This window comes from Acanthochromis polyacanthus, chromosome 17 (assembly GCF_021347895.1).
Source record: "Acanthochromis polyacanthus isolate Apoly-LR-REF ecotype Palm Island chromosome 17, KAUST_Apoly_ChrSc, whole genome shotgun sequence".
Classification (NCBI taxonomy): domain Eukaryota; kingdom Metazoa; phylum Chordata; class Actinopteri; family Pomacentridae; genus Acanthochromis; species Acanthochromis polyacanthus.
Window position 1 is genome coordinate 11,162,562 of NC_067129.1, and position 15,866 is coordinate 11,178,427.

Sequence of the window (15,866 nt, forward strand, 5' to 3'; positions counted from 1 at the left end):
GAGGAGGAGGAGGTGTCTTCTTTATCCAGCTCTTAAGGATGAGGCACCTGCATGCATCCTGCGAGTGGATGATGCAAGCCAGCCAGCCAGTTGACTGTCCACATGTGCGCTGCTGTGCCTTCTAACGCACTCATTTTGGAGAATATTTCCCAGTTTGTTTGTTGTTCCATTCGGCGCACTGAAGCTTATAGGCTTGTGACTGGATTCGAAGGCAGTGTCTCAGTGAATGGCATCTGAACTCATTTAGCCGTTTTATATATAGACATGGTGTTGCTGGATGCATTGCACTGCTGAGTGCAATTATTGCACCGGTTTCACCCCGATCACCCCTTACGTCTCAACCAATCATTACCACCCAAACCAAGACCAACACAGAAACACATACACACATCAGTCAGTACATCTACACACATTCTGCAAGCACTTGGGGACAAAGGATGAATAATGCAGAGGTAGTGTCTGAGCGAAAGTCGCCTCCCCTCTTTCCCTCCTTTTCACCTTCCCTAAGCAATAAGGAAGCAATGTTGCCATGGAGGCAATGAAGCCTCGGCACGCTGGCAGCCAATTACAGTCCTCCCTGTGTGAAACAACGGACCAATGGCTGCTCAGACTGATGCTGCTATTGCCACAGACACTGGGCTCCTATTGGCTGTTCTGTGCTCTTTGATTGAATTTCTGATCTTGTTTTTGAGAGGAAAAAATATCTCAAGGAGTGCCACCTGTGTGCCAAGTTTGAAAAATATGTTTGTTTGTTTTTTTCCATGCAGTAAAAAGGATTACTTTGTGAGAGGGGAAAATGTTTCTGCTTTATTGCTTTGAGAGACCTAAATTTAATGCAGTTTAAAGCTCTGTAATGATGTGAGGGATGAGGAAAGTGGAAATGAGATGCGTGTGTCTGGGGTTTTGTGAAAGGTGAAAAACAGCATTATTCCAACATACAATATTTAGTCATCACTTGCTTCTCTCACTGAATCCCAATTTTCTGCTTTGCCATCGTAATATTTGGTTATTCTCTGACAAAGAGCCACACCCCACCAGTTGCTCATAGCAGGATTTCTGGTTTAACTCTTGATTTTCCGCAGCACTGTGAAAACCGCATGCCGACTGTGTTGCCTAAACATGTCATTTTCGTCCAAAATGTATTCACAAATATGCATTTATTTACATTATGCTTATGCAAGTATAATTTTTTAAAAAAAGTAATCCTCTCTATTTCTGTTTGTAATCATGAAAAAAGAGAAAAGAAATTATCTAATTAGGAAAACAATAGCAGAGAACCCAGATGATTTTTTTTAAACTTGATTGATTGCCACTGCCTGTACAACACCCCCCCCCCCCCCCCCCCCCAACCACCGTTGATTCTCTAACATATGTTTGACCACAAGTCATTAAGGCAGTCTGATGTCATCGTTCCCTTTGTGTCGCGCAGACTAGATGGCAGGTCAATTAGTAAACCCCTTTATCTGGGAGGTTGAATTTCCCAATTAATCTCAGGATTCAGTGGGTATAACATGAGCGAGAGTCTTTGTGAAACTTAACCCAGTTTTGTTTTACAAATGGTGCACAACAGACATGTCTCTGATGAGCAACTCGGTTCAGTTCTCAGTTCATTAATCACCTTCATCTGTGTCTGCGATCGAACTAGTATAGCCGGCCGGTCAGTGGCTCGTCGGACGGAATAACCCAAATCTCCTCTGAGTGCTCAAAGCCTCCTACTTCATTAGAAACATCTGCTTGTTTATTTCCCCCTACGTCTTTGTGTACACCGGCGTCTGCCAGGTACAGTCTGGCTGTCTCTCACTCTCTCCTTCGTTGCCTGTGTGAAAGCTGCTGAGGAAGGCAGTACTGGTCCATGAGGCTGAACCGGGACGCTCAGCTCATCTGTGTGTGTGAGAGAGAGAGAGAGAGAGAGAACATCCCCGGGGTCCGTCACTGTGTAGCAGGTTAATCGTCTGTTTTTCTCAGACACAAAGGCTCGTCCCATCGCCACTGACACCCTGGTGTGAGTGTGTGTGCGTATATGTGACGAGGAGTGGGCTGAAAACAGGATTAGTGTCATCAGGATCTAAGCCTGAACAGATTGACAGAAATAAAGTCCTGCTGGACATTAAGTGGTCCATTTGATGATTTGAGTATTCAGATATGTTTTTATTTGTCCAAGGAGAGAGATGACAAACAGGTACTTTAGTGATATGTTGTGAATACCATCACCCTGGTTGTCTCATTTTTAATACAGCAAAAGAATGAAGTGTTCAGCTTCTGTCTAAATCTGACAGGGATGGCTGTATTACAGTATATTAAAGGTGTGTATGAGTCCAAATATAAAGCTTGATAATGTTTGGCGAAAAAAACAAATAAATAGCCATAAGAATGTCAATACAACTAACTCTGATCTAAAAATTATATATATACATTTTGTAATATTTGTTAGTAAATTCTTACCCAGTAACTGCTTTTTTTGGTCTATAACATAATTGTATGTCACAGTAGGCATTCTTATTATCTCCATCAAATGATTCTGATGGAAAAAAAAAGTCTACTTATTGCCCAAACCCTTTTGGGATGGTGAGAGTAGTGTTTGTTTACCATCGTTCTTACTTGACCTCTTTACACACAGATTAGGTTTTAAATAATCCGGGTGTCAAGGAAAATGATTTGTTGTCCCCTTTATCTCATCGGTATGGATTTCTTCCGCTAATGTTTCCTGAAATTGTGCGTAAACTAAAGCAATGTCACTGCAGTCAAAATCTTCGAAAAAGGCAACAAACTTCTAGATATTTTCCTTAACGATCTTTGAACTATTGCTTTTTCCTGTAAACTGTAGGATTTATTTTTGGATAAACTGAACTATTATTTTGGTCATTTTGTGACCTATATGATTTATTTTTGAACAATGTCAAATCAACAGATATGGCATTTATATTAATATCAGTCAGAAAGAAAGTAGATCTTCATATTTCAGAGTATTTTTTGGGATGTTTTTTGATATGTACTAAATTATTGCTATATTTAGCGAAGTTGCTCCCAAACCTGATATTCCCCATTGTAGTCTCCCATTTGATTGTTTTGTTTTTTGTTTGTTTGTTTTTAAACATTATTTTCTATGGAGGAAAATTTGGGAGAGTTGCCTAGCAGTACTTACTGCTGCACAGATGTCACCTGTGCAGCAGGGAACAGTAGGTACAGGTAGAACCTGTCCATGCCTGGTACTGTCCTTAAACTGTGGTTAAGCCACAGTTTTTATGACCGTTGGCCGTTTCTCTCAACAGACCTCCCAGGGATTCCGACTAACTGTCAGCCTGTCTTTGGTAAACAAAGGCTCTGGCTCTAATGCATTTTAGGGCCACTCTTGCCCCTCCGCTTTTATCAGCTTAGCCATGGCGGTTTAATCGGACATCCCTGTTTGTGTTGTCCAATGTATGTGCATGTTTGTCTCAGAGCTCTGGTGATCCCCCTTCTTTGTCTCGACTAGGCAGTGTCACCCAAAGAGGTTTATTATGGGGAGAGGGGAGTCACAGCTGAGTAGATTAGTGTCTACAGTGTGTGTGTTAGTGAAGAGAGAGGGAGGGGTTGTAGTATATGTGTGTGTATGAGTCCTTCAGCTGTTGCAGGGAGTGGTTTTTCTTTTTTTACCCACCACAGGTTTTCCCGTGAGAAATGTATATGGTATGTGAGACAAGTGGCGCTGAGGTTGTAAAGGAACCTTATGTAACAGAGGACCAAGAGCCACGTCCTCGAGAAGCTGAGAGCTTTAGGAATGAATTATACACCTCAGGCTCTTTGTAAATTATACATAAATTACCAAGAACGTTCTGTGGATCAGCTGCTTAAAGTTATTTAAGTGTATTTTATAAATTTTCAGCTAATGATGCGTACATTACCATGTGTGCAAAGAACATATGATGTACAGTGCCAAGGTCAGGCAGAACACAGGTGCATTTGAAAGACCAGATAGACACAAAGGATTCCTTATAAATATTTAAAATACTTTATACAGCATAGAAATCTCTTGACACTCAAACAAAACCATCCATTACAAAATCTTACAAAAGACCCCCCGATTCTGTATCAATCTCAGTATCAACCGGAAAAAAGTTACAAAGACATAAATTCAAATGGTGACAGTACAGTTTGACTCATGCAACTTTTCGTTTGGACAGCAAGAGATTCTACAGCATTTAACAGTGAGAAGCCTCGTGTGCCTGTGGAAGCCTTATCGTAGAGTCAACTAACGTGAAAATGTGAGCTCGATAGACATTTCAGAATTCCGCTCGTACAGAACGGCAAAAGTGAAAGAGAGTACAACAGTTGTACTGCTATTTACAGGGACAATTTTCACATCACTCTCAGAGAGCTCTTGGCAAATACTCATCATTGCAATTAACACTTAAGACTATTGCACAAACTACAGCATTAAGACAAAAGGACGTGAATTATTTTCACAGATGTTCCTACTTTCAGACCGTCAGCCTTTCGTGAGGTTGATCAGTTACATAAGGCTTTTGATGCTCTATTTTTTTCTGCTTGAAGGTGTGTTTGCTTAAACCAGACTGAGCAGCTTTTTCTGTTTTGACAAAGACATATATTTTATTACACCTGGCAACGTTACAGGTTATGTAACGTGAAAATTTACGACCGTGAATTACCATAGCTGAGTGACAGACAACAGTATAAAAAGTGAGTATCATTCTACTCTTGGTACCTACGTCTCTTTCAGTGTGTTGATTCTAATGGCTACGCTTAGACACTGCAACGGTGTGGGAAAATCCACACAAGCGTGTCACAATTGACCGCCGTTATACGTTAATATATGAATAATGCAGTGAGGTAAAAGATGGTAAACACCATTTTAACTATAGGTTTTGGTTTTCAAGAATAGTGCAGTGAGCTTCTTCCAGTCAGCTTTTAGGATACAGTGCCAGCCGGCTGGAAGACAGTAGCTATTATACAATTTTCACAGAGACAACACATTTACCGTATACATGTAATCAGGGTGGGGGGAAGAGTTGGGATGTGTTAGCTGGTGTGAATCAGTCTGCGACTCAATTAGTAACCAGTTACAGTAAAATTACATAAGTTAGTATTTCTAACTTGGTCTATAATACAGTGTTTCATGTGTGCGTATGTGTGTGTACATTAATTGGCAAGGCCCATATTACATCATGTCCCATGTCCACTCTGTATCTAGGACACAGCGAGGTTTAGTCATTGCTCAGAGATCCGTTTCAAATCTCATCCTCTCAATGTCACCACTTCTTATTACATAATAAAAGTGGTAACGAGAGATAGAATGTTGTATTTGCTGACCCTTTTTGTCTTTTTTTGTTTTATTTTATTTAAAATAATCAAGTCCATCATGAAAAGTGGCTCAGTAGCAATAAAGGGACAGTTCACAGTTCAAAAGGCCGCTCTGGAAGACCTCTCCAACATCAACAAAATGTTGAGAGTGGCCTTGAGTTCATTCTGTCTTTCATCATCTTTTGTTTTGTATCCTTCAGCAGAGAGTCTTTAATGCACCCGAAGCACAGAGAAGAGTCTGCATGGGGTAGGGAGGTGGGGAAACGACTTCCTCAACAACTTGTTCTGGTCGGAATGTAAATGGCTGCAGCTGGACCTTCTTCTTCAGGATCTGCCCAATGCCCATAGAGGGGAACTTGCTGCGGTGTGTTGGGCTCTCAGGATCACTGCTACCGCTGTTGGATGGAGGACTGAATGCTGAGGTGGGGTTGAGGGGACTGAAGGCAGACTTCGGTGGGCTGAAAGCCGAACTGCCGGGTGGGCTTCCTATGGTGCTGGGGGGGCTGCCACTGGTGTCCGAAGAACCGCACCACTCTGACGAGATGCTCTTCTTCGGCTGCGGGTTGACAATGAGGACAGGGGGACTGGGGATTGTGGCCTTTTTCAAGTAAGAAGAGTCGGGTTGGAAGGCAGAGACGTGGCGGGGCGGAGACAGAGTCCCGTTTGTCAGCTTGTACCAGGGTGAAGACGGGGTGTCTTCAATTTGTTCGGCTTTGGAGAGCGAGCCGAAGGAATGCATGCCGATCGGTGATGGTGCTGGTGGAGCGGGAATATTGTGTTCTGGGCTCGTGTTGACTTGCGGCAGAGTGGCCAAGCGTCTCCGCTGTTGTGGCGTGTTGGGAAAGAGAGGATGGATCTCTAGATATTCCATAGAAGAAGAAGCAACTGTGCCAGGTGGTGCCAGAGGTGAATTACGATGGCCACCAGTTATGGCACGCAAAAGACCTGAAGAGGAAAGGAGAAACATTTTAACATTTCTGAAATATTGTATTTTCTCTGATACCCTTTTAATTACAAATGTAATTTTTGCTCAACTTGCTGCACAACTGAACGAAAGGTTGAGAAATGCAGCTTCTCTCACACTTTCAACCAATTACTAGCTTGTATATCTCACGTCAAAGCCTTTATGTACGTAATCCTCAGAGCATTTAACAGCCAGGTGTATAGACAAATGAACATTCTGTCCTAATTTTTCACATTTTGAAGAAGAGCCCATCCTGACATGCTGGATCTAGAACAACCTATGGGGTTTCTCAGTATCTTTTGAAAGTAAATGACAAGAGGGAGAGGACATATGGTTTCTGCTTTGGCCTAATACTAATTTGGCACTTGTGAACACCTATTTAAGGAGTGTGGCCTGATCAGATCATGGCACGTTTTGTTAAAAATCACTGACCTGGTTTTAATGCACCGGAATTAATGCTGTTTTGCTAGATTAAATTCAGCTTAATTCCAAACCATGTACTTACTTCTGTACTATACTTTCTCAGTCAACACATTAGATTATCAACAGTTACATTAAATTAAATAAATAGGTGTTTGTGTCTTTGCCCCAAGATTGACTGGCAAGTTGTCCACCAGGATGTTTCCTCTCAGATGGATGGATGGATGGATGAATGGGTGGGTAGTTGGATGGATGGACGGACAGACAAACAGTGGATGGTTGGATGGATGGATGGATGGATGGATGAATGGGGAACTACGTATGTGTGACACTGGTCGTTGCTGTACAAGAACATGCATTCGCAGTCAACCTACCCTGTATGAATAAAGGTAAATAAAACAGATACAATGAATGAAGGGGCACTTTTTAAAACGAAACTCTTTTTTTTCATTTTTTACATATATAAATGTATTGTATTGCATGAATCCTCACCTGTTCGATGTTTCTTCTCCTTGCTGGGCCCCTTGCTGACAGCCAGGTAGACAGGTGTCTGTTTTGGGGGGATGGTCAGCTTGTCGACATGCTTTCTCCACTGGGTCTGGAAGTATTCATTTTTCTGCTTTTCTCCCTTCTTCTTTTCCTGGAACTGCATCTCCTGAGCAGAAGTAATAAACAGTAGTTTAAAACAAGCCTCACCTGCTGTGCAACTAGGTTTCATTCGGATTCCTCCAATCTTGTAACTCTCAGAAACTGGTGCTGACACCAAGAAACACTTGTGTGTTGAAGTTCAAATGGTTTTCTTTACTGTCTCACGTGTAAAACGTGGAGATGGGATTTCCTTACCCTGTACTCTTTGGAGAGTCTCTTCATTTTCTTGTTTAGGAGGAAATAGACGGCCAAAGTGTGGCAGGCGCGATTGGTGAGGACAGCACTGAGAACCTCACTGTGCTTGTATCCCATCTTCTCTGTCATGTGCAGCAACACTGTGTGGTTTATTTCTTCAATGTGGATCCTTATCAGAGAAAAGGGAAGGGAGAACAAGAAAGTTACATTTTTGTAATGCCTTGAAGCAGTTGACTTACTAATGCAAAAGACAGTCTCAAAGGATCTTAAATGTACGTGAGTCTACCTGTTGAGGTATGGAGCCCCTGTGTTCTTGTTGGCCAGCTGTAGCCAGGAGTCGGCCATCACCTGATGGATATTTGGACGCTTGTTGGGGTCTGGCTCAAGAAGCTTCTTTAGAAGACAGATGGCAGCTGAGGCAAGAAAAAGAGAGAGAGGATCAACATTCATGCTCGCTTCATAAAGTGGAATCCTTCCCAGTGCTCAAACGTGTTATTACAGGTTTCACAATTACTTTAGTCTCAGAGCTCATACCCACAGACCGCAAACTTGGCTTTCCACCTCCTTGCCCTGATTCTTATCCTGCCAGAACATTCATTCTGTTTTTGTATAACTCAGATGGGATGTTATTATCGTGATTTATAGCTACATAAGTGGATTGCATCCCCTGATTTGCATATTAGCGAGTAGCACTGTTGTGACACGCTGGAGGAGGAGTGACAGCGGTACAACACCGCCCCTTCCAATAAACCGAAACACATATTCCACCTAAACACACCTTCCCTACGCACACGCGCACACACACACACACACACACACACACACACACACACACACACACACACACACACACACACACACACACACACACACACACACACACACACACTGCTTATAATGACCTATCTTTAAATATACCTTTGTAAATATATTGTAATTCTAGTTTCAGTACAAATGAATACGAGTCCACTGATAAGTTGGAAAAGCCTGTTGTTTTCTTTTTTTTCTTTTCAAAGTCCACAACAGGGTGAACAACTTTCTCAGGAATTCTGATTTGCATATTAAGAAACGCTACCGTCACACGGTCTATTTGATGCAGTGCCAAAGACGCCACTAAAAACCTTCAGCAATGCACGCTGATCATTTCTGACAAGCATCATGACATTTGCGTTGCGACTCGTTATGTCATACCCTGCTACGTTTGACATTTCTGACAGGTTGATCACTTAGGGTTACTTTCTTGAGAAACGTGTATCAGCGGCTTTATCAGTGCTGTCTGTTTGTTTTGTGTGTTTGATGAGTGGCTATTGCAGTTCTGTTGAATTTCTCTATAAAGTCCACGTGCTGTTTGCTCACGTTGGTCAGTGGTAAATTGTTAACAACTTCATAAGGATAGTGTCTGAAGGCAGAATTTATTTTTAGAAATAGAGGAAGAACAGAGTCTTAATCAAGGAGTATAAATCATTTACAAGCACTTAAGCCTTTTATCTTAAAATTCTGAAACCAGTCAGTCTCATTTAGTTCACAACAAAGAAACACCTTGTCGTGCATGATTTCTCCTCATACAACTGGTGAACATCTATACTGTTACTGTTATATTTACCAGTAGAGAGCGAGGGAGGTAGAGGGTTCATCTCCTTGTCCACCATCTTCTGGTGCAGAGCTCGAAGGCTGAAGGGCTCCACGGTGAAGGGCAGAGTCCCAGTCAGCATTGCGTACATATTCACACCACTGGAAGACACAAAAGACACACTTAACCTCTGGGCACACACGGGAAATAAAGAAATATATTTATCTTTATAGTTATTACAGTGTTGATTATATTTGTAAAAACTCACATTGACCAGACGTCCACCTTTGGCCCGTACTTCTTCCTAGAAAGCAGCTCTGGGGCGGCGTAGGCTGGACTTCCACACTGGGTGCTGAAGGGGTCTGAGTATCCCAGGATGCCAGCGCAGTTACTGAGGCCAAAATCTGAGGTAGAAAAAAGGTGGGGTGAGTGTTGTTTGTGATTTTTTTTTTTTTTTTTTACTGTCTTTTCAGCTCACCCATTAAAGAAGGTTGTTGTTAAGAACGGTGTTGTTGCTAACATAAATTATAGAAATATTATGAACCGCTTCAATAATACTATTGTCCTTTGCTGTAGGAATTTTTGTACATTTAAATATAAAAAATATATAATATAGTATCAAGTTTTACAACAACCGTACATGCAAGATGAAAAAACATTTAAACAGATCTTGGTTTACCTATGAGCTTTATGTTGTCCTGCTCATCCAACAGGAGATTTTCTATCTTCAGATCTCTGTAAGACAAAGAACAAAGGAGATGTCAACGTCTGCACAGTCAGAGTTTGTATTAGATAACTTATCTAAGCCTTCATTGTCATACAAAGGAGTTCAACGGGAATCTACTCCCCCCGAATCCCCCACCCCACCCCCAAACCCCAACACACAATGACCCTCTTAATGTGGGTCAAGCTGGTTGATTTTCATAGTCTATTGTGTGTCTCCAAAAATCCCTCCTCAGTCTCAGAAATCCTGTTATACAGTTATCTACATGGGCCATCTCGCCATGATAGAAATTTAGTTCCCAGGCTTTGACAGACAAAGAACTAAATTTTCCCAGGTAGAGCCTGGCGAAATACGTAGCTGGCATTTGATTTAGAGATGCAGTATACATGCTGTTCATCCCTAAACTGAATCAAACATTTTATAATGACATGGTAGCAGTATTTGTAAGAAAATTGCTCTGGAATTCCTTTTTTAAAAAGAAATTCTTAGAAGATCTCTGAAAAATCTCGTAATCACACTGCAGATGTTGAGCAGACTGATTTGTTTTTTCGGATTAACAGTATGTGTGCACAAGAAGCTCTAAACCCTCACTTTGAGTAAGAGGATCGCGTGCGACAGAGATCTTATTGGCAGCTTTAGCACGACACCACGTGCTCTCTGATTTATGGATGCCTGTCAATTCATTCTGATTCATTTATGCAAATAATTTGTGTGTTGTTGTTGTTTTTCTTGTTTTTTTTTCTTTTACCTGTGCACCACGCCCGCTCTGTGCAAGTGCTCCACTGCCAACACCAACTGCCGGATGTATTTCTGAGTCTCCCTCTCGTCCAGGCGCTTCTTGTCGTAGATGCGGTTCATGAGGTTGCCACCGGGACACAGCTCCATCACCAGGTAGTAGCTGTTCTCCGTCTCCAAGATGTCCAGCAGCTGCGTGATGTTGGGGTGGCGGATCATCTGTTGGATGTGGCCCTCGCGCCGCAGGTTCTTGGTCACATATGAGTCCTTCTTGGCCTTCCGCTTGTCGATCACCTTCACTGCCACCTGGAGAATTACAGGAGAGGGAAAGAGTAAGAGGATGAAGTGAGGTTATTTTAGACAAAGCACTCACTTGACAGGTGGAGTTTTAAACCTCGCAACATATGATATTGTAAGTAATACCCATGGAGAATAGACTGGTGCGCTGCTGTGTGCCGAAGGAACGATTTCAGGGAGTGTAACAGGTGATGAGCTACCCAATCTGTGGCGGGGTGTATAACTCGACACTGACCTCTCCCTCACAGCTGCTCCGAGTGTGGGGCAACCCAGCCGCTATAAGGCCCTGGGGCTGCAGGAGGGGGATGTGTGTATGTGTGTGTTTGTGTGTTAGAGCTGAAGGAGTTACTGAACCATCATAAACTAGGGGAAAAGCAAATGTTACCCGATATATTTAGAAGGCGCCGACGCCAAATGGACAGTTGATGTTCACCCATTTGCCACAGTTTAGTTGCAGCTGAACACACATGAGAAGCCGGGACAAATGCGGAATCCAAACTGTGGTGTGATGAATTATTTCAGAAACAGTTCCACAGGCTAGGAAAGTGGATTTCCAAGCAGATTTGTTATTTATTTTTTATTCTGTTGCTCTTCTGTTTTCTTGTTGGAAAAGAAAACTTGCAGGATCTCCTCATAAATGCCACAGAACATGTCCTCCAATTCAATGACAAACACTTTGCTTCCCTTTGTAGATAATTACATTCAATAGCATACCCATCTACTCTATTTCATCCTTTGCCCGCGTCTCCTTGTAGCCCGTCTAGACTGGGTTCAAGAGCGTGGCCACCATATACAACAAATCATCTCAAGGAGAGCCCACAGACATGGAAAGGCATGACCAGTGAAGGCTAATCACCATATCCATTAATGAAATGGTGAGATGTGTCTTCTCTTTCTTCCGCCCTTCAGCTTGTCTTTCATTTTTACATTCGTCCTTTCAACTCCGATAATTGATTCACCTCTAAAACCATTTTTACGGCTGCTAATTAAACCTGGCTGTGCACGAGTGCATGTATGTGCGCCCTTGTGGGGCTGTCAGAGCGCAGTAATAGATGGCCTGTGTTTACAGCGGTGGATAAGAAGAAGGGGGTATGTATGGTGGGGGGGATGGGGCACTGTCTTTACAGTAGTCTATATATGAGGAGGGGTGGGGTATAGAGGAGGAGGGGTGCGCCCTGCCCTGCCCTGCCAGGGGGCTTGGGTTGTTTATCAGGCGCCCCTCAGACAAAAAAAGGGGGAGGATGGGGGAGCATGGAGGGGAAAGTGGGTTACAGACGTCAAAAACACGTGCAGATGACCTCCCAAACCCCCAGACCATGACAGCACCATCACCTCTCCTCACTTTCAGGCCCCCTGCCTTTAAAGCACACACCCTAGGTCTCATCTCTGTATCCCTAACTGACTTTCTAGTGATGCTAAAAAAAAGGATCCTCCTTTGCTTCCTTTGCCCCCCTTTGACTACTCTTTTGCTTGAATAAACCCGCTGCCCTCCTCTCCCTCCCTGCGCCTGTTGGACTCCTGTATACACATGAATGAGAGAGACAGAGAGAGAGAGCATAGAGAGGCAGAGATGTGTTTGGTTGTGCGATTGCCAGTGTTTGCATCATCCTCAACAAAGACAGTGAGAGAAAAGGGAGGGGGGGGGGCAGGAGAGGAGCGTTTTTCTCCTCACAGCAACAGAATGAGTTGGGAGGTGGGGGGGGGGGGGTGATCTAATCAAACATATTTTTAATTCGATTTTTTTTTTCAATGCACATGCGCATCATTCAGAGCCTTAAATCTGCCCTCTGAGCACATGCTTTGTACACTGGCATGGCCTTACAGGCAGCAACACATTGGGAAAAAAGGAGGTACTTGTTTTTCTAATATGCAAATGTTCTGGCAGCTTCCCAAAAAAAAAAAAGAAGCCTGAAGAGACAAAGGCAACCAGTGGCCAATGGTTGCCCATATCAAAGCCCTGCGCTGGCGGAATCCTAATGAGACTGAAGCCCTCATTTATCAACGACATGATTTCATATGCAAGTAGCAGCGCTGCGCTCTCATAGGCCGGTCAATTCGGCTCTCCGTCCCTACCACAGGCTTGCGCGCCCACAGCGGTGAGATCATGAGCTCACCACAACCACTACCTGCAGCAAACAAAGCGGAGGTTCAGAAAAAAGCCACAGAGCGAACAGTCAGTTATAAAAAAGAAGCCTGTCTCTGTCTCTGGTTTACAATAGGTAAATACTGTCAGTGGAGCTGCCCTGCTGCGCATAGACTAAGTTCAACGGCTGCTGGTGCTGCACTGACAAAAGCTCTTGTTGCAAGACGGGCTGATCACTTTCTCCAAGGAGGGACCACTGATTGCATTACTAAATTTTTAATTAAAGCAAATAATGTTCAAGTCAAATAAAAGTTTAAGTATATCAGACCTTCACCACATGCACCACATGATTTTCAAATATTAGAAGCTTCTCTAAAAAGTGGCATTTTTCAATTTAAAAATGATAAGACATCAACAGAGTTAAATTAATTATATTCATTCTGATGACAAGTGAGAGATTGCGAGTAAATTTAAATAATGCAAACATGACATAAAATACACAATTTGTTGGATTTGCATGTTGCATTCTGCTTACCTTTTCCCCGGTTAACGCGTGGAGACCCTCTCTAACTTTGGCGAAGGAGCCTTCTCCCAGCTTCCTCCCGATCAAATAGTTCCCGACCCTTTTGGTGTGGTAGAAGTTCTTCAGGATGTCAGCTGCAGGACTGCTCAGAGAAGCCGGGAGGACGCTGTCACTCCCGGCACTGCTTGGGGTTTTCCCCTCATATAACCCGTGGCTGTTGTCCACAACCATGTCGCTGTCCGCAACTGGCATCACAGCTCCCCAATTGATAAGTGCCTCCTTTTACCAAGGGAGGAAAATACGCAGCACTACTCTCACCCTCCTACAGCCTATTAAATGCTTATCGTCCAGTGAAGTGTGTCAACTCCTTTCTGTCTGCGTCTTAATGACAAATTAAGGGAACCGGAGCTTTGCGCCACCTGTTCACCCCACGCATATCCAGTGAGCGCACTCAGCAGTTTCCGAGCTTAGATTAAAATGACACAAAAAAACAGACTCAGTGATGGAAAGTTAGTAGCCTAACTGACGCAACCTGTCTTAATACTTGTGTGGGCTTAAAAAAAATAGCGATGGCTCAGCCGGAGGTACAGGTCAGCTACACGCTCTGCGCCTCTTCTCCAAACATCTCCTGGATAGTGTCTGTGCAGGCAGCGTGTTGTTTCCCAGTTTGAAGTGACTTTCCCGGTCCTCATGGGTGGGCGTTTCTTAGTGGGATGGTGGAAGAGGAAAAAAAAACACGATAGTGGTAGCCGGGGTAATTTTCAATCCAATCAGCGTAAGGCGGGCGGAGCGCATGTGAGAACAAGGAGGGAGCACTCCACCCGGTACCACCGCCACGCCGCTGCGCACCGTGCGTTTCGTGGTGCGCTCAGATAGTACATGGGTATGAACAAAGAATACATTTGTAGCCGGAAGAGAGACACAGCAACAGAAGCACTACATATATTTATTTTTTTAATTTAAAAATTCCTCTAACATGATTTCTGGGTCCCTGTCTATTTTATTCATGTCGGTAAAACTGTCCGTAAAGTGTCTACCCAGATGGCCACACCGTGCTCTGTGCAGACGTTATTTAATTACATTGGCACCTGCATTTGTAATGGCAACAAATGATCTTAATTAAATGTTGTCTGTGCCAAATAATTTTGCTTTCTTTGCTCTGGTTGTTGTTGAATTTGGGATTCTACCAACAATAGAAAGTTGTGCTCCAGTACACCACAGGCAGACAAAGACTCATTTTCCTTCATGCTCACTGAGGTGTTCACTGGCCTAATTAACTTGTTCATCAGTCAAAGGAGGACACCTGCAGGGAGGGGGTTCCAGACATAATGTACCTGTATTTGTCCTCAGGTTAAACTGAGACACTGTGATTGCATTATGTTTTTCTACACAGCAAACCTGCAAAGATTGAACAAAAATAACACTTCACTATATAATGCAATCCATTACAGCTCTGCAGGTACTAATAGAAACCTTCAGGTGTTTTTAGAGTCTGTTTCAGAGAGGTGCTGATTCTGCACTGTGGTATTTTATGAGGCCGTTGTTTGTGGTGCTGCTGAAGGCTATTTGTGCCATTTTGTGCTCACTGCTTGTATGGGTCCCTAGAAGGAGTGAGAGGAATACATACACACTCAGTTTGACTTGCCTGCTGGACCATGCTTTCTAGACACTACAGCAGACACCATTAGGGAACCAAAAGTATAAGTGCACCATCTACTGGAGCCCTGTTGTACTACAGGAACATGCATTCAGTCAAAACAAAAAACGAGTTCAGTTTTTTTCCTCTGACTTGACATAGTTCATTTCTTTAGTGAGGACATGGCAAGTAGTCAGTTAGACATTACAGTTTGACAGTAGTCTGTGAGATAAAATATTTTAATCCATCACATAAAGTGGTCTGTTCAATTGAAAAAGTGTTCATTGGAAGTGCATATCTTTAAATGTTGAAACTTGGAGAGAATCATGCAAGTAAAAACAGCTTAATTATTTTTAAAGTTCTATGAAAGAGTTTTGCCTATTTGATTTAACACCTTCTCAACTTTCAAACTTAGAATAGATCCAATGTAGGTGTATTCAGTAGTGCAAAGTAACTTAGTATGTCTACCAAAATACTAGATCAAAGAAGAATTCCAAGTTACTTTTTGACTCCATGTCAGAGGGAAATGTCCCATTTTCTCTACATGTTACTGGCAGATGCAGTCACTCCTTACTTTACAGTGTAGTAGGATTTTAAAACACCACGATATCATGATAAGTGATACAAAACACAAACTGTCATACAGTAAATTAAACCATCTGACAGTTTATTAGTTAAATCAGCTCTGCTTCAATCAATATTAAAATGCTGCTTGAATGTATCATACAATAGTATAACATAAAATAAAACACTCACAGGGCCTATTTTGGTGT

General features: G+C 42.7%; 1 protein-coding gene across 1 annotated transcript; it reads right to left on the reverse strand.

Moving 5' to 3' along the window:
* Positions 1-3,965: 3,965 nt before the first annotated feature.
* hunk (hormonally up-regulated Neu-associated kinase) lies at positions 3,966-14,180 on the reverse strand. Its single transcript, XM_022209711.2, has 9 exons — positions 13,470-14,180; positions 10,568-10,860; positions 9,775-9,830; positions 9,364-9,499; positions 9,129-9,256; positions 7,812-7,938; positions 7,526-7,694; positions 7,175-7,337; positions 3,966-6,243 (listed from the first exon to the last, which is right to left on the reverse strand). Exons 1-9 carry the CDS (start codon positions 13,707-13,709, stop codon positions 5,495-5,497), a joined length of 2,061 nt encoding a protein of 686 aa, XP_022065403.2. The 5' UTR covers positions 13,710-14,180; the 3' UTR covers positions 3,966-5,494.
* Between the last annotated feature and the right edge of the window lie 1,686 nt (positions 14,181-15,866).

What these genes read in the sequence shown, in the direction of transcription:
- hunk (XM_022209711.2), bottom strand. Translation starts at nt 13,709, where the DNA reads ATGCCAGTTGCGGACAGCGACATGGTTGTGGACAACAGCCACGGGTTA. An exon ending in AGAGCGGGCGTGGTGCACAG is followed by an intron (nt 9,831 to 10,567) that starts GTAAAAGAAAAA and finishes TTTGTCTTACAG; the next exon opens with AGATCTGAAGATAGAAAATC. An exon ending in GGGGCTCCATACCTCAACAG is followed by an intron (nt 7,695 to 7,811) that starts GTAGACTCACGT and finishes TTCTCTGATAAG; the next exon opens with GATCCACATTGAAGAAATAA.